The sequence below is a fragment of the Peromyscus maniculatus genome, chromosome 11 (assembly GCF_049852395.1).
Source record: "Peromyscus maniculatus bairdii isolate BWxNUB_F1_BW_parent chromosome 11, HU_Pman_BW_mat_3.1, whole genome shotgun sequence".
NCBI classification, from domain to species: domain Eukaryota; kingdom Metazoa; phylum Chordata; class Mammalia; order Rodentia; family Cricetidae; genus Peromyscus; species Peromyscus maniculatus.
Window position 1 is genome coordinate 46,590,893 of NC_134862.1, and position 24,162 is coordinate 46,615,054.

Sequence of the window (24,162 nt, forward strand, 5' to 3'; positions counted from 1 at the left end):
AGGAAAGGAAAGGAAAGGAAAGGAAAGGAAAGGAAAGGAAAGGAAAGGAAAGGAAAGGAAAGGAAAGGAAAAAGGAAAGGAAAGGAAAGGAAAGGAAAGGAAAGGAAAGGAAAGGAAAGGAAAGGAAAGGAAAGGAAAGGAAAGGAAAAAGGAAAGGAAAGGAAAGGAAAGGAAAAAGGAAAGGAAAGGAAAAAGGAAAGGAAAGGAAAGGAAAGGAAAAAGGAAAGGAAAGGAAAAAGGAAAGGAAAAAGGAAAGGAAAGGAAAGGAAAGGAAAGGAAAAAGGAAAGGAAAAAGGAAAGGAAAAAGGAAAGAAAAGAAAAGAAAAGAAAAGAAAAGAAAAGAAAAGAAAAGAAAAGAAAAGAAAAGAAAAGAAAAGAAAAGGAAAATACAACCCTGCCATGTGAAATGCCCTCAGACCTAAAACTTCCCGAGCACCAACAGGACAACTCCAAGTGACAAGTTCTGTGTCACCGAAAAGTACTGAACAAAATCATCTCTGGGCCATGTATGTAAGGTGTATATGAAACAAATGAACTGCATATTTAGACCTGGGTCTATCCCTTAGAGATCTTGTGTTCTCTATGTAACTCTCTGGCACTCTAGTCCCAAGCATTTTCAGATAAGGGGCATTCAGTGTGTTAAGAGAAATTTTACTGGGGCAAATGGGCTAGTTGGGTGATTGACAGCAGGAAGGCCCAATGAGATGATGATGATGACGATGATGGAAGAAACTGGAGACAAAGATAGATAACATGGGTTCAATAATGACCCTTACACACAAAGAGAGTTAGAAAGTCGGATACCATCTCCAGCCCTTAGGGTCATCATCATTAAATAAGGCAGCTGAGCTAGAAAAGCTACCAATCACTTCTGTGGCTATGAAGAGATAATCACAGTAAGAACAATACTAACTGAAGCTTGGAGCCAACTGAATAATACACTGTGGTGCTGCTTAATACACACAAGTACACTGTAGTAAAAGTCACTGGTTAAGCCCTGATTCGGAAGGCTGTATTAAAATAAAATAAAAATGCACAGTCTTAATTAATTTTACTGTTAAGGTGAGATGTGCGTGAACTTTCAACAGGTCTATGATAGTAAGTTTGAATAGCAGAATTTCATACTTAAAAACATAACACGCCACATTAAAGGAATCTCAGGAGGTTCCAGGGATGTCTCTTAAATGAGAAGCCTTTAGTAAGATATACCTCAAGAAATCAATTGGCATCTCAACCTTTATAGCCATACATTTATTTACATGCTAATTTGAAAGCTCCAACATGCTTATTAAATGGGGGCTCTGACAACATTTCTTCCAAGGATAATTTATCAAATTGCACAGCTCCAAAGGAGAGCGGTGCTTCATTTCTGATAAATCACGGACCTGCGACTTGCTTACATTTTATTGCAAACATAATTATCTTTTCATTGTTGGATGCAGAGTTTGTGCTCATTTCAGGAGCAGCTGGCCTTGTCTTTTATGTACTTAGTAAAATTAATTGATTGCCCTCTTACGTGTAATCTTGATGCCATTAAATTCGAGGGGGAGACTGAAGAGTGTTCTAAGCCCGTGTCCCCTCTGGATAAATTTCACTCATCCTGAAGATGCAGAGACCATTTAAGCTAAATTGCTTTTAGTTCTAATGTCCAAAATTTTGATGACCTGGGTATTGTAAGATTGTTGTCATTTTAATAACACAATAACAGAAGGTTCAATTTGACAGCAGACCTTCCCCTTAGGATGACCTTACAGTGGCTGTTTATTAGGCATAATATGCAAATACCCAAATCTGACCTCATATCAAGAGTTATTTGATGCATACAGAGGTATACATGCTTATGTGTGTGTATACCTTTAAAATACTGGATAAAAAAGAAATGCCATAAATAAGATACTAGCTAAATAAATCGACAACACTGAATATTAATGACAATTACTTTCCTTTTCTGCCTCAGAGTTATTTAATCTGCACTTTATGTCAATGCTGGATGAAAACACACAAGAAGCTAATATGGTGGAGCACACCTTTATACCAGCCTCATGAGGCAGAGGCAGGGGGATCTCTGAGTTCCAGACCAGCTTGATCTACACAACCAATACCAGACCAGAAAGGGCTACATAGTGAGACCGTGTGTGTGAGTGTGTGTGTGTGTGTGTGTGTGTGTGTGTGTGTGTGTGTGTGTGAGAGAGAGAGAGAGAGAGAGAGAGAGAGAGAGAGAGAGAGAGAGAGAGAGAGAGAGAGTATACAAGACAATAAAACTTTGAAAAATAGTTGTAATATGAAACTTTCTAACATAAATGATGCATAATAAATAATGGCTTTATTCTATGTCTATTACATCCAAGCAAAGTCTCTGAAATATAGCCAAGCTGTGGTGGTGCACACCTTTAACCCCAGCATTTGGGAGACAGAGGCAGGCAGATCTCTTAGTTCAAGGCCAGCCTGGTCTACAGAGCAAGTTCCAAAACAGACAGACATATAAAACATAAATTTAAAATGTGATATCAAACTGTTCCTCCCTCTTTCCCTTCTTTCTTTATCGTTCTAGGGATTGATTGAGCTCGGGGCCTCACACATTTTTAGGCCAACACTGCCCTCCAAGCTGCATTCTCGGAGCGCTCCTCATTTTTAAAACTCAACGCCGTTTTTTCTTCCTCCTCTGCTAGTTCACTACAGCACTCCACAAATAGTAGAGGAAGGCGAGAACGGGGGGGGGGGGGGGGGAGAGGGGGGGCCAGAGCAGCCGGGGTCCTGCATCCCTCCGTTGAACAGAGGGCCACCATAGAGGGATGTATAGCCACCACACCCGTGTGTCAAGGGAATAGGAAATCACTGTCTAGGCTTCCCTTGGTGTCACGATTTTGGCTTTGGTTTTCATCTTCGTTAGGGTTTCTGTTACTGTGATGAAGTGCCATGACCAAAAGCAGCTTGGGGAGGAGGTGAGGGCTTGTTTCAGCGTACACATCCTGACTGCTCTTTCTTTCTCTTCTGAGGTTCCTGCGCGGCACCTGACTGTGCTGTGGGCTTGCCCGCAGCAACGCACAGTGCGCAGCACACCAGAGAACAGTTCCTGCCATTATCAAGCAGATGGAGGAAGGGCCTCTCTTATCACAACTCACTGCAGGGCGGTGTCTAATAGACCTTTCATTGCTTCGATTGCCCTCCATTTATTACTCTACCAGAAATACCTTTTACCCAAAGGAGAGAGCATCTTCCGTGCCTATAGGTGGCTGCCAACCATGAAGCCTTAAGAGAGCTCTGCATGCTTTATTGCCACATGTAGACATGAGGAAGGAGGAAGCTCATTTTCCTGCCATGGACTTTAATAACTCTTAGACTCAACAGAGTCCTCCTCTCTTCATCATTGCATCAACTGTCTCCTTAATACTGGCACGCAGCACACATTAAATTAATTATTGTTGGTCTAGTCCTCTTCTCCCACTTTTGCTGTCTGGGGAGGATTTATCATTCTTAGAGAAAGTACTTAGGATTGTTCCTATCCCTCTGAGCTACTGGGTAGAAAGTGGTCTAAAAAGGCGATTAGTGACTAGAAAGTCACTGTCGCTAGCCCACACTGATGAGAGGATGTTGAGTTGGGGAGAGAGTGTGGGTGAGACTAGGAATGTGGTGAGGAAGAGCGCTCTGCACCTAGGGCGTAACTAATTTTACTCAGGTTTTCGGCTAGAGATACAATAGTTCTCACTATGCACAGTCATCTAGTTATCACTCGGCTAATATATTTAATGTTAGAGTAGGTGTTAGAAGCAGATGTGGAGCAACTTAATTGCAAATATCCTTTTCAATCATGGGGGTTGGGGCTCAATGGCAGAGTTGGTGTCAGGCTCTAGGTTATACTTTCCCATTGTGTGTTTGTGTGTGCTGACGTGCGTGCACACGCACGCACGCACGCACACACGCACACACGCACACACGCACGCACACGTGTGCACACTTTCTTTCTCTCTGGGTTTGAGCCTCAGAACCAACACTCTCTCTCCCTCTCCCCGGCTCTCTCCGCCCCTGTCTGTCTCGCCCCTCTTTCCCTTCCTAATTTTTCTCCTGCCATTGGAAAGCTCATGAGCTCCAGAAGTCTTCCTGAGGGGCTCTTTGCTTGCCTTCTCTGTAACCACAGGAGCCTGGGGTATGCTTCTCTTGCTTGCTCCATGGCAGATGGTAAAAGCCTTCTTCTCCCATAGTTACCATAAATGAGAATGCTTGGTTACAAGAGCCATCCCCCAGCTGTTGACATGGGGGAACGTGGGAGCATCTGTACTGCGGGAAAGGAAGAGACTAGGGCATTCCCTCCTTCCATTCACCTGCACTGTCCAGAGTGGCAGCGATTGACAGCGAGGAAAACGCTGTTTATTCTGTGACTGTGTTTGGTTTTAAAATTCAGAGACAAGAGGTGTACTTCTTCTACTTTTCCAACAGTAATTATGGTTACTCCAGGGTCACTCAAGGCAAAACAAACTAGGAATAAGGACTATTTCTAAAGAACTGGGATGAAATGGCACAATCCCATTTCACTTAAGAAAATGAGATTGAGCCGGGCGGTGGTGGCGCACGCCTTTAATCCCAGCACTCGGGAGGCAGAGCCAGGCGGATCTCTGTGAGTTCGAGGCCAGCCTGGGCTACCAAGTGAGCTCCAGGAAAGGCGCAAAGCTACGCAGAGAAACCCTGTCTCGAAAAACCAAAAAAAAAAAAAAAAAAAAAAAAAAAAAGAAAATGAGATTGAGCCGGGTGGTGGTGGTGGTGGCGGCGGCGGCGGCGGCGGCGGCGGCGGCGGCGGCGGCGGCGCACGCCTTTAATCCCAGCACTCAGGAGGCAGAGCCAGGCAGATCTTTGTGAGTTCAAGGCCAGCCTGGTCTACAGAGCGAGATCCAGGAAAAGGCTCAAAGCTATACAGAGAAACCCTGTCTTGAAGAAAAAAAATAAAATAAAATGTTTAAAAAAAAGAAAATGAGATTGAATTAATTCACGAGTTGTGTCTTTTACTGCTAATACAGCCTCCAGTTGGGTGAGGGTGGGGGGATGGTCACAGACATACCCTGTGATCGGACTCAAAATATGGGCAGGTTCCCTCCAAAGACTTGGGCCACAGAATGAAAACACCAAACAAGATCTGGAAGCCCAGGAAGTCAAACAGATTTTCCTCTCTTCAAAGTTTTTCTCCCCAGAGCTGCTGAGAGCGAGGACCAGATAGTGATGGAGACGGTCGAATTGATCCAGTCGGCAAAGGCTCTGAAATGGTGCTTGCTTTTAATTTGATTGGGAAATGTGATTTATTAATAATACGGCAAATGGTGTGAAGACAGCCTTTCATTTTCAAATCTGCGCTGCTGTGGTTTCACAGTGCATAAACATTTATGACTGGACGTAAAAGATCACAGTGCCTGCATGCCGGAGTCACCCTGGCTGAACACCGGATGCAGTGGTGCCCTGAATAGCGATGACCGAATGGACTAAAGACTCACAGGGTACCCTGAGTTTATATTACCAATGAATCCATCATTTGCAGGGGAAAGAATACAAAACTAGAAGAATTTACCCAAACCCTACAAAGTTGGAATTAACCCATTGTCCTCCCTTTCCATAGACGTCTACACAGCAGTCTCTGCTTTCCCATGTGATGCTCAAATGTCACCTTCTCCATAAGGACAAACAACTGTCCTGTTGAAACTGTAATTCTTAGGCCCCACGGAAGCACGTATCCATGAATATGTGCTTACTTCTTTCCCTTCCATTTCTTCTTTATTCCTTTGCTCCGAGATACCACAGGTTTGTGTGTGAGATTATTGTCAACCTCATGCTACAACCTTAAGTTCCAAAACGACAGGAAATATTTTTCTGTTTTACTCCCTAATGTACACCAGTGCCTCAGGATCGGGACCAGTGCACAGCCCGGCACCCAGGAAGTATGTATTCACCGAATATCAGTTCCGAAACAAGTCTAACTCCATAGCAATTTTCCTTTCTTGAAAACTGGCACTCCTGTCCCTTCTCGTGTGCCTGCCTCTAGGCCAGCTAGTTTGACTCTATGTGACATTTAAATTAGACTCTTCCACTGACATCTTTCCAAAAGAGCAAAGATTCTGGGGCTGGATGGAAAGCTCAAGAGTGGTGAGCACTTGCCCAACATGCACAAGACTCTGAGTTTTATCTTTAAATACAACCATCACCATCATAATCCTCATCGTCATCACCACCAAACAATAAGGACTCAGCAGTTTATAAAGGAATGAAACTGGCGAGCTAACATTCAGATGTGGCGTGGTCGTGCAGATGCTGAAGAGGAAAAGAACCCACCATTCAAAATTCTGAGTTTGATTTAGCCGTAAGCTCTGACCGTATACAGGACTCCCCATCCTGCAGACTGGCAACAGGAAGCTGTTGATTCTGTTTCTTTTCCAAGATTATATCAGAGCAGGAACTGATTACCAGGAGTCATCATTTCTCAGTTATTTGCAGCCAACTTGTCCCTTTCAAAGCACAAGAATGCTTCTGACCTAGTTAGGTTCCTGCCACTCTGAAGGTGCTTAATAACAAGGTTTTCGTTTTTCATCTGGATACTCACTTGTTGCCCAGTAATCAGCAAGAGGGACCCTTCCTTCCCATGTACCACTTGCCGGTAAATGTGATCCAGGATCAAGAGCTCACTCCAGCAGTTCTGAAGCAGCTTCATTTGGTCATCAACCTGCAATTGGAAAACAAGAGTGTGTTATTTGCTACCTTTGTGGTTTCGCATAATTTTCCACGCAAGAAAAACCAATAAGCAAGGAAGTCCCTGTCAATGACCACTCAGATAGAGATGCTCAGTGTCTATACTGCTGCTCCTGGAAAACACTATCTTTTTTTTTTTTTTGTTTTTTTGTTTTTTTGTTTTTTTGTTTTTCGAGACAGGGTTTCTCTGTGTAGCTTTGCGCCTTTCCTGGAGCTCACTTGGTAGCCCAGGCTGGCCTCGAACTCACAGAGATCCACCCGGCTCTGCCTCCCGAGTGCTGGGATTAAAGGCGTGCGCCACCAACGCCCGGCTTGGAAAACACTATCTTTATTTAGACAAATACTTCAGAGTATAAACTAAGTATTTATAATCAGTGCTCACATATGTAAAAGTTATATATCATAGCTGGCTGCCAAACAGAAAGAAAATTGACAGGGTAGCCTGAGGGATTTCTGCGGGTAGAGGAATAGTGGCCATATTGATCATGACTGTTAACCATAATTCTTTTTTTTTTTAATTTTTAAAAATTTAATCTATGTATCTCTTGTATCATGTATCTTGACCCATTCGTTCCTGTCCCTTCTTTTTTTTTGTTTTTTGTTTTGTGTGTGTGTGTATGTGTGTGTGTGTGTGTGTGTGTGTGTGTGTGTGTGTGTGTGTGTGTGTGTGTTTTTCCAGACAGGGTTTCTCTGTGTAGCTTTGCACCTTTCCTGGAACTCACTCTGTAGCCCAGGCTGGCCTTGAACTCACAGAGATCCCGCCTGGCTCTGCCTCCCAAGTGCTGGATTAGAGGCATGTGCCACCACCGCCCAGCTTCATTTCATTCCTGTCCTTTCTAATCTGCCTTCCATCCATGTGCTGCCCCCCCCCCTGCGCCCCACCATTGAAAGCAAAATTCAAGAGGAAGAAAATAAAATGAAAAAAAAATTAAAGGAATTAAAAATCTTATCATGGAACTGGGCCTGGTGGCACACGCCTTTAACCCCAGGAATCCAGAGACAGAGGCAGAGGCAGGAGGGTCTCTGAGTTCGAGGACAGCCTGTTCTACAAAACAAGTTCCAGGACAGCCAGGACTCTTGATACACAGAGAAACCCTGTCTCAAAATAAATAAATAAATTGAAAAAAATAAACAAACAGAAATCTTGTCATGAGATGCTGCAGTGTGACCCAACAAGTCACGCCGTATACCCCTTTGTCCATACATATCTACTTGCAGCTGTTCGCTGCCAAGAGTCACTGGTCTGGTTCAAGGCCCCCGGTCTCCCTATACAATCAGTGCTGGGCCCCTGTAGGACTCTTCCTAGATATACCACTGGTGCTGTGTGTTATGGAGATCCTGCAGCTTTGGGCCCGCAGGTCAGGTCCCTTTCTGTGTTCCAGCAGATCACAGACAAGGTGGATACGGGGGGCAGGCCAAGTCATCACCCTGGGGCTGGGCAACTGCAGGACTGGTCTGCCAGATGGGAAATGCGGACAGCTCTCCCACGGTCACCATTTCAGGGCTGGCTCTCCCACACCTACGCTGCTAACAGGGTTGGCTCTCTTGTGCTGCCCAGGAGAGGTGCAGGGCCTGTTCTCCTGAGTGTCGCAGCTGGTGGGGGTCAGGGCCAGCTCTCCCACCTGCCTCCAGCATTGATGGAGGGTGGGCTGGGGTCATTCCCCAACCCATGCCTCCACAAGACAGATGAGAGGTGGGGACATCACTCTCATGCTCACAAGTTTGGGGCTAGCTGACCCAGACTTTGCTAACAGGGCTTGGCTCTATTGTGTTGCTCTGGTGTGGTGCAGGGCCTGTGTTAACGATAATTGTTACTGGTTCGAGACTCTCAAGAGAAGGATCACCAAGGCTACTCTTGCCTGCGACTCTGGGACTTGAAACATTTGGGCCTGCCTCAATTACATAGCACATAGGAAGCCAGCCAAGGCTACAGGAGAGCCTGTCCCAAAATAAAAACAAATGTCCTGTACTAAAGCTTGTCCCCCCCCCCTCAAATCCTCTAAGTGCCAGTTTTCTTTTGGGTAAAGGATGGCTGTGTGAAGATGAAGATGGATAAGTGCTGGGTCACGATGGGCATTTCATACACGTCCCATCTCACCCTCCAGAGAACTGTATTATTCAACGACAAAAACCATACTTATCTCACGTACAGTCTATACATCTATGATCTAAATGTGGAGAGAATCAATCTGGCATCACAACTGTTCCTGACACTTCATTCCTTCTTTTGTAACCATGTGTACCAAACAAATCCCTGGTGTGTCAAAATGCAAGATCCTCATGTCACCTGTGTACAGAGGCAATGCTGGCACATGGCGGGGAATGCTTTAAGGAGTGTCTTAAGAGTTTCTACTGCTGTGGTAAAACACAATGATGAAAAGCAACTGAGGGAGGAAAGGGTTTATATCCATTTACATTTCCACAACTGAGGGAAGTCAGGACAGGAACCCAAACAAGGCAGGAACCAAGAGGCAGGAGCTGATGCAGATCCCAAGGAGGAGTGCTGCTTACTGGCTTGTTCCCCATGGTTAACTCAGCCTGCTTTCTTATAGCATTACTATCCCAGGACCACCAGTCCTGAGGTAGCACCACTCACAAAGGAATGGGCCCTCCTTCAATCACTAATTACAAAAATGCCCTAGACTCTAGAGGCTTGCGTACAGACATGAAGGCATTTTCTCAGTTGAGGTTCCCTCCTCTCAAGGTGACATGGTAACTACCCAGCACAAAGAGTTTTGTGTGTTAGTTTAGCTTTTGACACCCAGAACCCGCTTTGGAAGTTAGCCAAACACGGGAAACCTCACCCGGCCCGGACACGGACAGGATTGACAGATTGATAGCTCTTTCTCGATTCCATTCTGCTCCATTTTCAGATGGTACAATGAGGTCTCGGGGATGTGTTCTTTCTTCCTCCCCAAATCTAGGTTGTCTCCCAATTAGACCCAAAGGTATGAAAAGTCTGTACATGAAACCCTCTGCGCCAGTGCAAGGCCGGCCCTGGGTTCTGTCTTCAGTCCCAGGTGCTCCCTAACTTCCAAATCCCAACTGCACAGACTGAAGCGAACACTGAGCTGGTGATGTTGCAAAAGCCCTCCATCAGAAAAAAGGGATGCCACGAAGAATTCCGTTTGTGTTTTCAGGATTAGGATTTGAGAACCTGGGACCTGAGGCAAATGCTTTACTACTGAGCAAGCCCAAGTGGCTATTTGTGAGTCCATTACTTGGTGGGACTAAGTGTCGGGCTCTGGGATAAATGAGGTAAGCCTTCGTGGAAATCACTTGCTTGGCCAGCTCCCAGCGGAGCACCTGACAGTGGAGTTCTCTTCCTTCTTTAGAGGCCAGTCTCCAGAGTGCTTTGTGGTGCTGGGAGGGGAGGGGAGGGGCGGGTGGGCGCAGTGCCTGGGTACTTTATCCTCTGCCAAGGGTTGCCTGCAGGGGAGGCGCCGCATCCTGATGACCGAGCAAGGGCCATGTCATCGCGCCCAGTGCAGACTGCAGTTCTCTCTGGCTCTCTCTCGGATGCTAAGGGTGCGCTTTCAGAGCAAAGTGCACGCTGCTCCTCCGGGTTTTATTGTGCCCTCATGCGCTATCAGCATCCCATTGCAAATTTATCAGTCTGCAATGGTAATTTGGCTCCACTCTTTTTTAAAAATGTGATATGAAGCTTTAGTTAGTGAGTTAGCACTCTTTTCAGGGAAGCCCAAAAACTGGACTTTGAGATGTCTTTCCAACAAGGGCCGCACAGGAGAACATTGGACAGAAATTCCAGGAGGCGCGGCCAGGCAGACCTCCAAAGTCCATCTGTGGGTACAGAATGGGGATGCTGGCTTGGGAATCTAGTGATACAGCAAGAAAAGTTAGTGTGACAGAGCATGCCTTTAATCCCAGCACTTGGGAGGCACAGGCAGGTGGATCTGTGAGTTCCAGCTCAGCCTGGCATGAGTTCCAGGTCAGCCAGAACTACATAGTGAGATCCTGTACTACTCTTTCGGGATTCACGGAAACCATATCAGATGGTTCACAACCGCCTTGATACTCAAGTTCTGGGAGATCTGACTGCAGCTCTAACTCTTCTGGCCTCTCTGGGTATCTGCATTCACATATAGATGCCTATACATACACGTAATTAAAAATGACTAAAAAAAAATCCTTTAAATAATGAAAGAGTAAAGGGGGGCTGTCACGGTGATGAAGGAAGATGAGTGGGCATTAAGAAGCATGTTTCCTGGTACCCCTCTTCATTGTCATCTGATGATCACATAACATAAGAGACACAGTGACTGAAACAGAGCTTGCCATAGTGACTGCACAGTGAAACTCTGGCACAGAACTCTAACACCCCCCCCCTCACAGTCCTTTAGAATGTTGAGGGCACATGTTCAAGCCTGCTCCGTTCCGTCCCAGCCCCCGAACCCCACATCTTTGGAAATGAAAGAAATAGGTGTCTACTTCTACAATTAGTGTTATTTTGATTTTCCTTTTGTTTTAAATGCTGTGCTGATCACGACAGCATTTATTCCCAGAACTTGTCTGTTTCACAATGAATCTGTTTGTCTGTCCTCCTCACAAGAGGCACATGATGCTTTTTAAATGAAGAACGAAGGCCCGAATCACTTCCCCCTCTGGTCATTGCTTTCTCCCTGTGTATTCCAGGTAGCCAGACCTGAGGGGCAAGCGAGTGTCCCCTTTGGCCCTTGTAAAAGAAATGACAGTTTTTGCATACAGCGACCAGCCACATGTGGCTGGCCCTCGGTAAGGATTTCCGGACTGACGATAATCTCAAGAGCCCTCCTCAGCAACTGACCCTTTGTTTGGACACCCTCTGACCAAACACCAAAGGGTATTTGAACACCTTTTACACCAATATTCTGTTGTATAATTGATTCTGTGATATTTTATGACATCTTGGAATTGGTGAGAGTGGGGCTTTATGCTGCTCTGGATGATATTGCCTTCATGAGCACGATAAATAAAGGGGGCTGGGAAAAGATGACATCTTCTTATCTATCTCTAGATAACAAGTGTTGTCAATTTATATTATATTTGTGTATATAAAGATGTACATATACACACATATATGTATAGATATATATACACATATATGTATGTATATTTAATTTATATATATATATATTTTTTTTTATTTAGAAGAGATTCAAAGAAATGACTACCAGGAGCCAGAAGGAAAAACTAACTTATTTTTTAAAAGGACATTCTGCTGGCATGAATGCTGTAATGTGGCATCTGGGGAGCCCAGGAGGAGGACCGATTAGCTATCAGTCCCATTATAGAGCAAAATGTCTCACTAGTGGTTAGCAACAGCACCCCCATAAGCCTGGGTTATCTGTTGTTAGTGGTTAGCAACAGCACCCCATAAGCCTGGGTTATCTGCTGTAATAAAAGGAAGGGCTTATCTCAGAAACTAGTTACTCATCAGAGAAACTATTTATGCTGATATTCTAGATGAGGCTGTAAAGGAACACAAGTCTCATACAGCTACAAAGCACTGCTTCCCACAACACAGCCTGTTAATCATTAGAAGTGTGAGCATCCTCGTGCCGAGACCGGACCTGGCAATCCACCTGAAGAAAAACGTACAGGTCTTTCTCAACTCCGCATTCAAGTTATCAAGTCTTTTTGTTACCCGCCCTTAACTTTGAGCAGGTGAGAGACTGGCTGAGCTGACGTTTCACTTTCCCTCTCGCGGAGCGTTTGTTTTGGTTTGGTTTGGTTTTCAGATTTGGTCATATCCTTTCCCTTTTACAAGTAAGTTCTCCCACATCCTCCCCAGCTCCCTACCCAGTCAAGTTCTTGCACCTTCCACCTTCTCTCTTTAATGAAAAACAAACAAACAAGCAAATGGATAAATACACACTCACCAAACCCAAGACCCAAGACACCACACCGCAACTACAACAAAACACAGAAAACCACACAGTCCATTTCTCTCCGCTGACTACTCCTGCACATGGAGCCTGTCCTGGATCATGGTTGACAGTGTCAATCTATTGGAGAAAACTGAGTTTCCCTCTCCAAGCATGTATCAGTTGAAAACAGCTTCTTGGCTAGGGGTGGGACTTTGTGTCTCCTTTTCTCCTTCTCAGTTGCAGAGGCTTTTATTAAACCACGAATCATCATAGTTGAGCTTTAGAAAAGTAAGGAAGACATTCGACTAAAATGGACAGGTGGATTAAAATAGGCAAGGGCCTGTTTCTTCTTTCAGATCATCAACTTGGTGCGCAGGGCCTATGTTTAAAATGGGAGTGGGGGGTGTTGGATGAAGTGAGGGACAGATGACTAAGACATAATCTGTGCTTTTCAGAATTCACACTCCAGGAACAGCAGCAGACTGTCACACAGATGCCCAAAGGCCATTCTACCTGCACTCAAGGGCCACAGAAAATGGGGCGTGCGCAGACTTAACTTTATAGAACCTTTTTTCATTATCTATCTATCTATCTATCTATCTATCTATCTATCTATCTATCTATTTATTTATTCTTAACTTTCGGCTTTGGGGACGGGATCTCTCAATGTAGCCCTGGCTGTCCTGGAACTCACTCTGTAGACCAGGCTGGCCTCAGATCTCTGGATCTTCCCACCTCTGCCACTTGAGTAAAGACATGTGCCGCCGTGCCCAGTGCACTTGTAGATTAAAAAAAAAAAACACAAAAACTCTCTGCTCCTCTTATTCACTTCGGTTAGAATAACTCCTGAATCCAAATGTAATTTAAAAGTGAAAGAAAAGGAAAAACAGAAAATGGGGTGATGTAATAGCTCAGGGGGTGTCAGCACTTGCTGCCAAGGTGATGAGCCGAGTTCAATCCCTGGGACCCAAGGCCCGAAGGAGAGAGCAGAGGCCTGCCAACTGTCCTCTGACTTTACCTGCAAATCATTCCCTCCACAACAAATAGACAAATGCTCGCATGTTCTACTATCTAAACATTCTCATTACAAGCAATGCCCAGGTACTATTTTTTTTCCCCTAGCAAAAAGCAAGCAAACAAAGCTCTGAAGGTGGGTCACCATTTCATTTTGCAGCTATGGCGACATTTATATACGTATATTCAAAAGCAGTGAGAAGAAAAATCAGAACCCAAACTACCCGGAAAGCCAACTTAACAAATTTCAATAAGAACCTGCTTCAGGCAAGACAGACACATGGCTCCCTTATAGTGTTTTATAAAGAACACAGATGACTTATCTGGAAACCCATATAGTAAATTGCTACAAAGTCCAAGAAAAAAAAAATGACTTCACATTAACAATAATTAAACAAGCACTGGAACAATACTGAGCCAGAGAACTAACAGTCAGTAAATCTCTAATCAGTTGCTGCAATGCAGGTAGATTTATTTCCCCCTCCCAGGTAACCGAGAGGCCAGCATGCTTCCAATTGTGTTGCCGCTGCTCACAATACAGGGACCTGGCTGGTCACATGTGCCAAGGCTAGGCTATGTTGGCCCTTTCTACTTCTCCAATGGAGTGCCAAAGGATCTCCATCAAGCCTCTGGTGGAGGTGAACACTTCGAGGAGGGGAGAAAGCTTTCACTACCTATCTGCCTCTTCCTTTTCATTCCCACAAGCCACCAGGGATGGGGAGTGAGTTTCCATCCATTCCCCCTTCCATTAAGGTCAAGACCAAGAAGTCCCCAGAACCTAGTAGGCACATGTCTCTCTTTTGCTGGAATCCATCTTACAGGTGGATATTAGAATCATCTGGGTTGTACATATTGTTGATATGGACTTGAACTTCTTCCCAATTCCCCAGGCCCTCCTCCAAGGTGCTTTAGCACACCAGAGCATGGGAAGAGGTGGACACTGGGACAGTTATCAGTGGACGGGCTGATCTCCGGGCAGAATGGCAGCAGTAACTAATGAGAGTTGCCTGTGATCGTGGCAATCAGCTCTGTTCATGTGGATGCGTCATCTTGTCCATGGCTCCAGTAACGATAAGCAGGATTTCTGGTAAGTCTCCTTCCTATCATCCCAGGTCACTGAAGCTCTCTCAGGGGCATCACCTGTTAGTTGCTGACATCTCCCTGTGGGGACACTGGGCTATAGCAACTACCAGAAAACAAGGTGTCAAATTCTGTGCCAAGTTCCCATCCAGGCAGCTTTCTGTACCCTAACGAAAGGGTTTTGTGGACAAGTTTTTTTGGGGTTTGTTTTTCTTTTGAGGTGCTGGGTATTGGATTTAGAGTCTCATGTATGCTATATAACCTTTTTACCACTGAGCTATATTCCCAATCATTTCCATTGATTAATTGACCAATTAATCAATCCATCCATTGATTGACTGATTGATGGATTGATTAGTTGACACAGGGCCTACTAAGTTTCCCAGGCATCCCTGAATTCACTCTGGAAGCTCCTATGTCTATTCAACATTAAAATCCCCTGCATCAGCCTCCCAATGAGGCTGAGATTAGTCCTGTGTCACGAGACCCAGCTATGTTCACACATTAAAAAATAAGCCAATAACACAAAGCTTTACATCCTTGATGTAAATCCGTAATCCCCACAGCACTTGGTAAGGCGACTGAACATGATCCCTGTTTTGCTACTGGGGAAACTGAAGACCAAAGTTATGTAATTTCTGCAATAGGGTTGTGCTAAGTTGAAAAGTTCGTGATCTTAGGGACCAGGAATGTTAGTATAGTAGCACCTCTCCCAAGGATGCTCACAAGTTCCCCAAGAAGCCATTCAAAAATCTGCCGCCTTCTGAAATCCTCCTCCCTGACCAGCTCCGTGCATCCGTGCATGCTGGTTATACCTGCACTCTCCTCTTGTAACAAGTTCACCTATTAAATATCACTATTCAGAAACACATATTCAAATCAGTGATTACAGGGGAATGCCTGTAATTCCAGCTCTCCAGAGGCTTAGCCTCAAGTTCAGCCTGGGCTACATAGAGACATCCTTTCTCAAAACCTCTGCATGAGAGCGGAGAAGTTATCTTAGTGGTTGAGAGCACTGGCCTGGGTTCAGCTCCCAGCACCCACATGGTGGCTCATAACCATCTGTAACTCCGGATCCTAAGGATTCTGGTGCCCTTTGCTGACCTCCTTGGGCACCAGACATGCAAGTGGCGCACAGACATACATACAAGCAAAATACCTACACACTTAAATCATTTTTAAAAACTCACAGGGGCTAGACAGATGGCTCAGCAGTTAAAAGCACTGGGTGCTCTTCCAGAGGACCCAGGTTCAATTCCATGCACTTACATGACAGCTAAGAACTGTCTGCAATTCATGTTCTAGGGGATCTGATACCCTTACACAGATATGTATGCAGGCAAAATACCAATGCGCATAAAATTAAAAAATGATTTAAAATGTATAAAAATCCCTCACGTGTATGTACACACACACACACACACACACACACACACTCTTAAAACTCCATTTTCTGCCAAGCCCCTGATGCTTTGACAGTGGTTCTCAATCTTCCTAATGCTGTGAGGCTTTAATCAAATTCCTCATGCTGTGATGACCCCCAAACATGAAATTATTTCATTGCTACTTCATACCTATAATTTTGCTACTGTTATGAACCTCAATGTAAATATCTGACATGTATCTCCAATAGTGAGCCTGAGAACCACTGCTGCATGGGAATGGTATTAAGGACTTTTTAAAAATAGGGACTAGTGCCGGGCGGTGGTGGCGCACGCCTTTAATCCCAGCACTCGGGAGGCAGAGCCAGGCGGATCTCTGTGAGTTCGAGGCCAGCCTGGTCTACAAAGCAAGTTCCAGGAAAGGCGCAAAGCTACACAGAGAAACCCTGTCTCGAAAAACCAAAAAAAAAAAAAAAAAAAAAAGGGACTAGTTAGTGGGAGATGGCTCAGTGGTTAAAAACACTGGCTGCTCTTCCAGAGGCCCAGGGTTCAATTCCTAGTATTCATATGGCAGCTCACAACTGTCTACAGTTGTGTATGAGCCAATTCCCTCTTCTGATGTGAAGACATATATATGCAGACAAAACACCATATGCTGAAATTAAAAAAAAAAAAATATAGGAACTAGTTAACCTAAAACCACTATCATGTCAGGTTATAAACACATTCCCAATCAGCAATAAAAGTAAACAGCATATTCTGGGTACCCTGAAGACTTCATGAATATGTGACCCGGTTTGGTCCTCCACCCCCACCCCAACCCCCACACAGTTTCTCTTTGTGGATCTAGCTGTCCTGGAACTCAATTTGTAGACCAGGCCTGCCTCTGCCTCCTGAGGGCCACCATGCCTGGGCTCAGTGACAGGATTCTTATGTTAAGAACTTAAAAAGAATAGACGAAACAAGACCTGGTCTTGTCAACTAGTGCATAAAACAGTGTGTGAACCCATGGCCAAGGAGCTCCAAGTCAGGGCTGTGACTTTTGACAAAGAACTCAGAGCTGAACTCCAGCTGTGTTTAGTCAAGGTTTCCCCCAAACGAGATGCGTGTAAACCAGGAACAAACACATAACAGGACCTTACATAGCACAGGTACAGTGCCATCTAAATCAAGAAAAGAAGGAAAAGAATTGAGATGCTAAGTGAAATAACAGGGAAAGTTCAGGTGATGGATATAGTAGGCGGATATCAAATACCCTGTGGAGCTTTTCCATTGGTGGCTACTACCAATTCTCCTGTTCTTCAGTTCAGAAATGCCCTGTGTGTAATTAAAGCAATGTTCTCACCTGTGTGCCCTGGAAGATGAAATGCAAGCAGGAAATTCCATTTAAGGAGACATGCTGGCTGGTTTTATGTCACTTTGACACAAGCTAGAGTCACTTTGGGAAAAGGAGCCTCAGTTGAGAAAACGTTCCCACTAGGCTGACCTACGGCCAAGCCTGTGGTGCATTTTCTTGACTGGTGACTAATGAGAGGGCCCAGCTCACCGTGGGCACTGCCACCCCTGCCTGGCACTCTTGGGTGCTAAGAAGGCAGGCTGAGAAAGCCATGAAAAGGAAGCTGGCAGCAGCACTTCATGGCCTCTGCTTCAGGTCCCGCCTCCGGGTATCCTGCCTTGAGTTCCTGCCTTGGCTTCCTTGTGTGAGGGACTAAAAGCTGAAATAAACTCTTTCTTCCTCAACTGGCTTTAAAAATTATTTTTAATTGAAATAGAATTGCCTTATTTTTCTCTCTCCAGCTACTCCCACTTACCCTGACTGGATTCCCTTCTCATGAACCCCAATCCAGCTGACAGTCTTTCTTTTTTATTACATGCAAGTACGTGTATGTGGATACAGAGACACAAACAACCAAACAACCTGCTGATCCATTTTTATGGTTTCTGTGCCTATGGTTTCAGGGCTGACCCTGATGTACTGGATATCCAATACAGGGGCTCATCCCTACATCCCTAGAGGAGGCTAACTCTCCTTCTCCAAACATCATTAGTTGCCTCTCGTTCTTTGTCTAGGTGTGGAATCCATGAACATTTCCTCTTTCATGTCAGCCCGTCCATTTATATCGTCACGTTCCAAAACAAAACTGGACACAATGCAGAGCTCAACGGATCACAGGGAACACAGTCCCAATGGATACATCAGTATCATCTCGCCTGCATTTATGGCTTAGGGAACATCTGGGAAGGAGGGTCAGAAACATTGTAGGAGCAAGAACATCAGATATCAGCAAGTCTGCTTTGAAACAGTCTCTCCTAAGAATGACTGCATAAACCCAAGTTCTTTATGGCCATGGTGTTTTATCACAGCAATAGAAATCCTAAGAAGACGATGTATTTTCTGTTGGCTTCCTTACAAGGTCAAGAAAGGATCTGTGAATATGGTGACATCTTCATAATCAGGTAATGAAGTTACATCTGCAGTTCTCCCTTCCAGTCACTGTCTTAACAATAAGCATGCCACCAGGCAGGGGAAAATTCCAGGGATGTGACAAGCCTATCATGTAGTATCTTAGATTAATCATGAATGGGAGAAAGTTCTGGTTGTTCCATTCTTTGTGAAACAGAAAAACACAGTTAAGGTCCTTGAGATGACAAGGTGGAGGAGAAAGAGACAAGACGGGTGATATTCTACAGAGCATACTCGGTGCCCTTTACAGTCACTTAATTGTCCTTTCTAGAATGCATTTCAGTCTTTAAAATAGTGTTGAGAGGCTAACGTGTCCTTGGTCCCTTTGGCTGACTGCTTCAATCAGGCAGTTAGCCAAAAAAAGGAGGGGGGAACAACCCAGTGGCCTAAATATCTGTTGCCAAAAACACAACTAAAATGGGGACAGAAGTGAAGCCACAGTCCCTAGGGACTATTCAGTGATGGGAATTCTCTGGGCACAAAAATTCCTAGGAGAATTTTCCCTTCAAGTTCCCCAGGAATACACAACAGGATTTGTCCCTTCACGTTACTCAAATTCCTCTTTCAGGTCACTACAGTGCCAAATGTAGGCTTGCTCTGTGTCTTCAGAGACCCCCAGAGATGGATGGGTTCAGAGAAGAGGCTGCCATGGGCCAAGAGCTCCAGGGTTGGAAGTTGAATCTCAAGGTGCCAAAAGGTCATTTCTAGGTAAACCAAACAATTTTTGCTTTGCTAAAAGTTTTTCAACAGGGTGTATCTAGAAATATCTATCCTGGTACTCTAAACATAGCACACTAACGCTAAACAGTTCCCATGAAAACTCCCTGTGACCGGCAGTATGCATGGCCTCCCCCAACACTTACCGCTCAGATTGAGTGTTGACCTGCAGTCTTCTATGCTGAGTCATACCCTGGTCCTAGTCACAGTTGGTGCTTAACTAGTATTTACTTGTATTACTAGTATTAACTAGTATTTACTTGCTCAATATCAAAAGGATCTGGGAACTACCTTTGGGTCAATGATTTCATTTTGCAGAAGAAATTCAGGATGGGTGGGCTATAATTTCAGTACATTGACTACAGGTGCATGAAACAGCAGAGGAATCCGGGCATTGCACCCGAGTGCAATTTAACCACACTAGTCAAAGAGAAATAAGAGCAGCCTTCTTGTTTTTAAGCCTTAAAACTGTTACAGTTGGGGTCTTACACGTTCCTCAAGAGACTCCTGGGATAAAGGTTTGGTTCATACCTGATGGTGCCACTGGGTAGTGATGGGACCTTTGTGGGGTGGGACCTAATGGAAGGATGTCAATATCCCTTGGAGGGGTTGTTCAGCTGCACTCCTCCCCATAATCATAGGTGAACAGTCTCCTCCACTGTAAGCTCCCATAGCTCTATGGACCATCACCTTGCCAAAGGTCCAAAGGTGAATAGGCTTGATCCCAATTCTAACCTCTGAGACATGAGCCAAAATAAATGGTTCTTCCTACTGAGCACATTGTATGGGGTATTTTATCTCAGTGATAGAAGGCCGACTAAAAAACGTTCCAAGTTACTTCCCACAAGGAGATACGTTAACAGTGATATAATTTCTCTATTTCAAATGTAAAGACATTTATGGTTTGGGAAATAGAGACCTTTGGAAAGTTGTAAAAGCAGACATCAAATAACAGGACGTTGCATGCTCCCCACCTGGGGGAAGACTGTGAAGGCAGCTGAGGATGGAGGGCTGCTGTTTGCTTAATTTCACAGGGGTATGACTTTATGCTCTGATGGAAGATGTGAGTTTTCCTTGGAACGACAGCATGCAAATGCAGAAACTGCCCGAGATAAAAGGACACACTGTCTATTTCTGAAAATGCAAAACTTAATTATGTGATTAAGTAACAAAGAGTTACTTGACTCTTGTCTCAATATTTTTAGGCAAGTAAGAACTTAATTTGACCCTGGAGTCTCTTTACTAGTAACTTACAAAGACCCCCAGAGGCATGTGAATGGGATTTTCACCGTCACGGTAGACTGGGCAGCACTCCGCCAGCAACCTGGAAGAAACATCAGGCCCTGGTGGGCCATGATGGCCCACCATGTGAAACCACCTTTAGCCCTGCCCCGTTGCTTCAGTGAGGATCCTAGCTTCTTGGTCCCTGCGGTGGTCTGAATAAGAATGGTCCCCATAAGCACATATATTGGAATGCTTAGTCACCACAAGTGGCACGATTTGAAAGGATTAGAATGATTAGGAGGTGTGGGCTTGTTGGAGGAAGTGTGTTACTGAGGTAGGGTTTGAGGTTTCGAAATCCCATGCCAGGCCCAGGCACACACTCAACCTTCCTCTCTATCCTTTCTCCCCCCCTCTCCCTCTCTCTTTCTTTCTGCCTGCCGATCGGGATGTAGCACTCAGCTACTGCTCCAGTGCCATGCATGCCACCAAGCTCCCTGCCATGGTGGTAACGGACTAAACCCCTGAAACTGTAAGCCACTCCCCAGTTAGATGCTTTCCTTTCTATAAGACATCTTGGTCATGGTGTCTCTTCCGAGCAATGTAACAGTGGCTAAGACAGTCCCAGAGGGAGTCTTCACTGGAAGGACTGGTCCTCTCAATGGCAGAAGACCTGTAAGTGGACTTCTAGTGGCTATGTCCAACCAGTGTCCTACTGAGCTGTTTGTGGCTTGGCATAGTGAAGTGTAGACCCCAAACCTCCACTGATGGGCCTAGACCTAAAGCAGGGTCACTATCACCATGAACACACCTCTCAAACACAAGTCTCAACCAACTTCTTACTTCTGCCAGTTACGGAAGAAAGATCCTGTACATGCTCAAGGCAGTGATTTTAGCTACTTCAAACCTAGCGCTTCTGTAAATATGCCTGAGAGCATTATCTACCATGATCTCTATTTTCATATTATTTCAGTTACATCTTAAAGACAGTGGTTCTCAACCTGTGGGGGTCACATATCAGACATCCTGTGTATCAGATATTTACATTATGATTCATAAGAATAGCACAATTACAGTTATGAGATAGCAACAAAAATAATTTTATGGTTGGGGGGGTCACCATAACATGAGGAACTGTATTCAAGGGTCACAGCATTAAGAAGGCTGAGAACCACTGACTTAGACAAAAGCATGCTGGACCAGTAAGACGGATCAGGAGGTAAGACTGCTCACCGCCAACCCAGATGGCGACCTCCGTTCAGTCCCCAAACTCACACAGTGGAAGAAAAGGGCCAATTCCTTGATGTTGTCCTCTGACCTCCACACAAGTGTTTTTGGAAGGTACATGTCCCCCCTTCCAAAACAAGAAAATAAATATGTAGAAGATATTTAAAAAGTAATTTAAAAAGGAACCTGCAGTCTGTCTGCTGCTGGCTCCCTTCCCAACACTCATCCAGTACAAACCCATCCAGAAGACAGAGGAACGCCCACTGAGCATGCCGCTATGTGGCAAAGAAGGATCTTGTAGCTTAACCCAAGCCAGTTCCTTTCATTTTTCATATTCCTGGTTATTCCCTTTACTCACTCTTTAATAAAATCTGAAACTGCCAAGTGGTGGTGGCGCACGCCTTTAATCCCAGCACTTGGGAGGCAGAGGAAGGCAGATCTCTGTGAATTTGAGGCCAGCCTGGTCTAAAAAGGGAATTCCAAGACAGTCCAGGATACACAGAGAAACCCTGTCTTAAAAAAACCAAGAGATGGACAGACAGACAGACAGACAGAATAAAATGTACGACTATTATGTTTGTCATTGAATGCAGTGAAGAAAGAGAGCCCGACAAGACCTACTAGTTTATGAATAGCAGATACCCTGGTATACAGAATACACACTGCAACAGAGATAGCTGAATAGAGAGCAAGGACTGAGTCCCACACTCCCACCGATTCCCGTGTAAAAAGGGAGAGAACTACTGATCGTGATGAAGAATGGTTTTTTTCATAGGGATGGAATCCTTGCTCCCTCTCAAAAAAGGGGGGATGGAGAAAACCGTATTCCTCTGGGTTTTATACAGTAGGAATTAGCTTGGTGTATGGCTCCACGAAAACAGGTATGCTATTAATAGGAAGACACTGTTTATAGTTTCCACGTACATACACAGTTACTGGAGGGACAGGGCTTTCTGGAGACAGAGCTGTGCGGCCCCAGGGGCTTCTCGTGCACACGCCTGTTCATCCGTGCTGTGCTGGTCAGTGCATCCCCAGGGAGAGCTGGCAGGCTGCTTAGCTGAAGTGGGTTAGCTGATTTATGATGAGCAAGGAGGTAAGTCAGTCAAGCCATGAAGCTGAATTGTGGGAGCCCAAATTACTCAAGGTCAGAAAACCTGAGCTTGCTTTACCCAGCAGGGCTGCATAATAGGATGATTTGAGGACGGGCGTGGTTGCCAGGTATTTGGAGAGGTCTATACTTGGCTGTATGGTGTGCTTTGATCTTGCAAGGGAGAGATCTTTTGCCTATCCCCTTAGCATATTATAAAAAGTCCTTTTGAAAAAACCTCTGGGCTGTTGGGTATTGACCCAGGCCCTCCCGAAGCGATCCTGTGTCTCTGTCTTTCTCCTCCTCATCTAGGTCTATTTTCTATCTAATATTTTCTCATTCCTCTCTCCTCCACCCAAGAACCCTTTGATAGGTGGGGAGCAGGTCAGAGCTGGACTCCCTACTCCCAAACTGAATAACTAACTAGCCAATGGCTTCTACACTGTATGGAGAGATCTATGGGGAAGATGACCATAATGCAGCCATCACACGGTTCTGTTTTCACACACCAAGGACTGGGGATATACCTCAGTGGTAGGGTGTTTGTCTACTGTGGGCAAGACACCTCCTTTGGCATGCCCCACCCCAAAATTTTCATACAGTTGCCCATACTCTATTGTAATTGTTAAACAGCATTGTGGAATAGGTAGGGTTTTGAACACCAGAGTATCAAACTTGTATCACTATGATCAGACTCTCTTAATATCTTTAATAATTTGCCTTTGAGAGGTCGTCTCTGTGATAGGGGCACGACACACAATTTAGAAAGCAAATGGTCTCTAGATCTATCATTTAGTACTTGCTATTATGATCAATTGGGACTCTTCTTGGCTAAAGAGTATTTTAAAGTCTTTATGATGTTCCATAGAGGATATGCATTAATAATTGCAGCTCCCTCACAGAAGAAAGCACCTAACAATAATCTGCCAGTGGACCTAACCATGTTCCCAGTCCAAGTCTAGCTGCACCATGATAGCATTGTTCTGCATCAGCTGAGTCTGGCCTGTCCATGCATTTTTTCAGCAGCAGTAGCCCAAACATGGCTACTCAGCCCAAGGACCTCAGATATCTTTATATCATTCCAGCGGCTCAAAGGGACTGAGGCAGAGTCTGGCTAAAGAGCAAACCACATGCTCCTTCTCAGTGGAGCCATCTGCCTTTCCATGAGTGGAACAGAAAAAGCACCAGGACTTGGAATCTTGGAGAATGAAGATACTCCCCGCCCATCTTCAAGGTGGGTTTAGTGTGACCCTTCCTGTCCTTTTCCCACCCACACAGCTTCTCTAAACGAGTGCTACAGTACCCTTTTCTCAAAGTTCTGATGACCAAGGACTAAGAGGTTGTCTTTCACATCTGACACCAGAAGTGGCATTCCATAGA

At 44.9% G+C, this 24,162-nt stretch overlaps 1 protein-coding gene across 6 annotated transcripts in view; it reads right to left on the bottom strand.

Annotated features, from left to right (window-relative positions):
- Nucleotides 1–24,162, bottom strand: part of Nr5a2 (nuclear receptor subfamily 5 group A member 2) — a 138,359-nt gene that overhangs the window by 52,124 nt on the left and 62,073 nt on the right. For all 6 annotated transcript variants that reach the window (XM_042258244.2, XM_042258245.2, XM_016000967.3 and 3 more), the window contains one exon: nucleotides 6,578–6,697. In XM_042258244.2, the coding sequence (XP_042114178.1) occupies nucleotides 6,578–6,697 (120 nt within the window). The remainder of the gene's footprint in view (nucleotides 1–6,577; nucleotides 6,698–24,162) is intronic.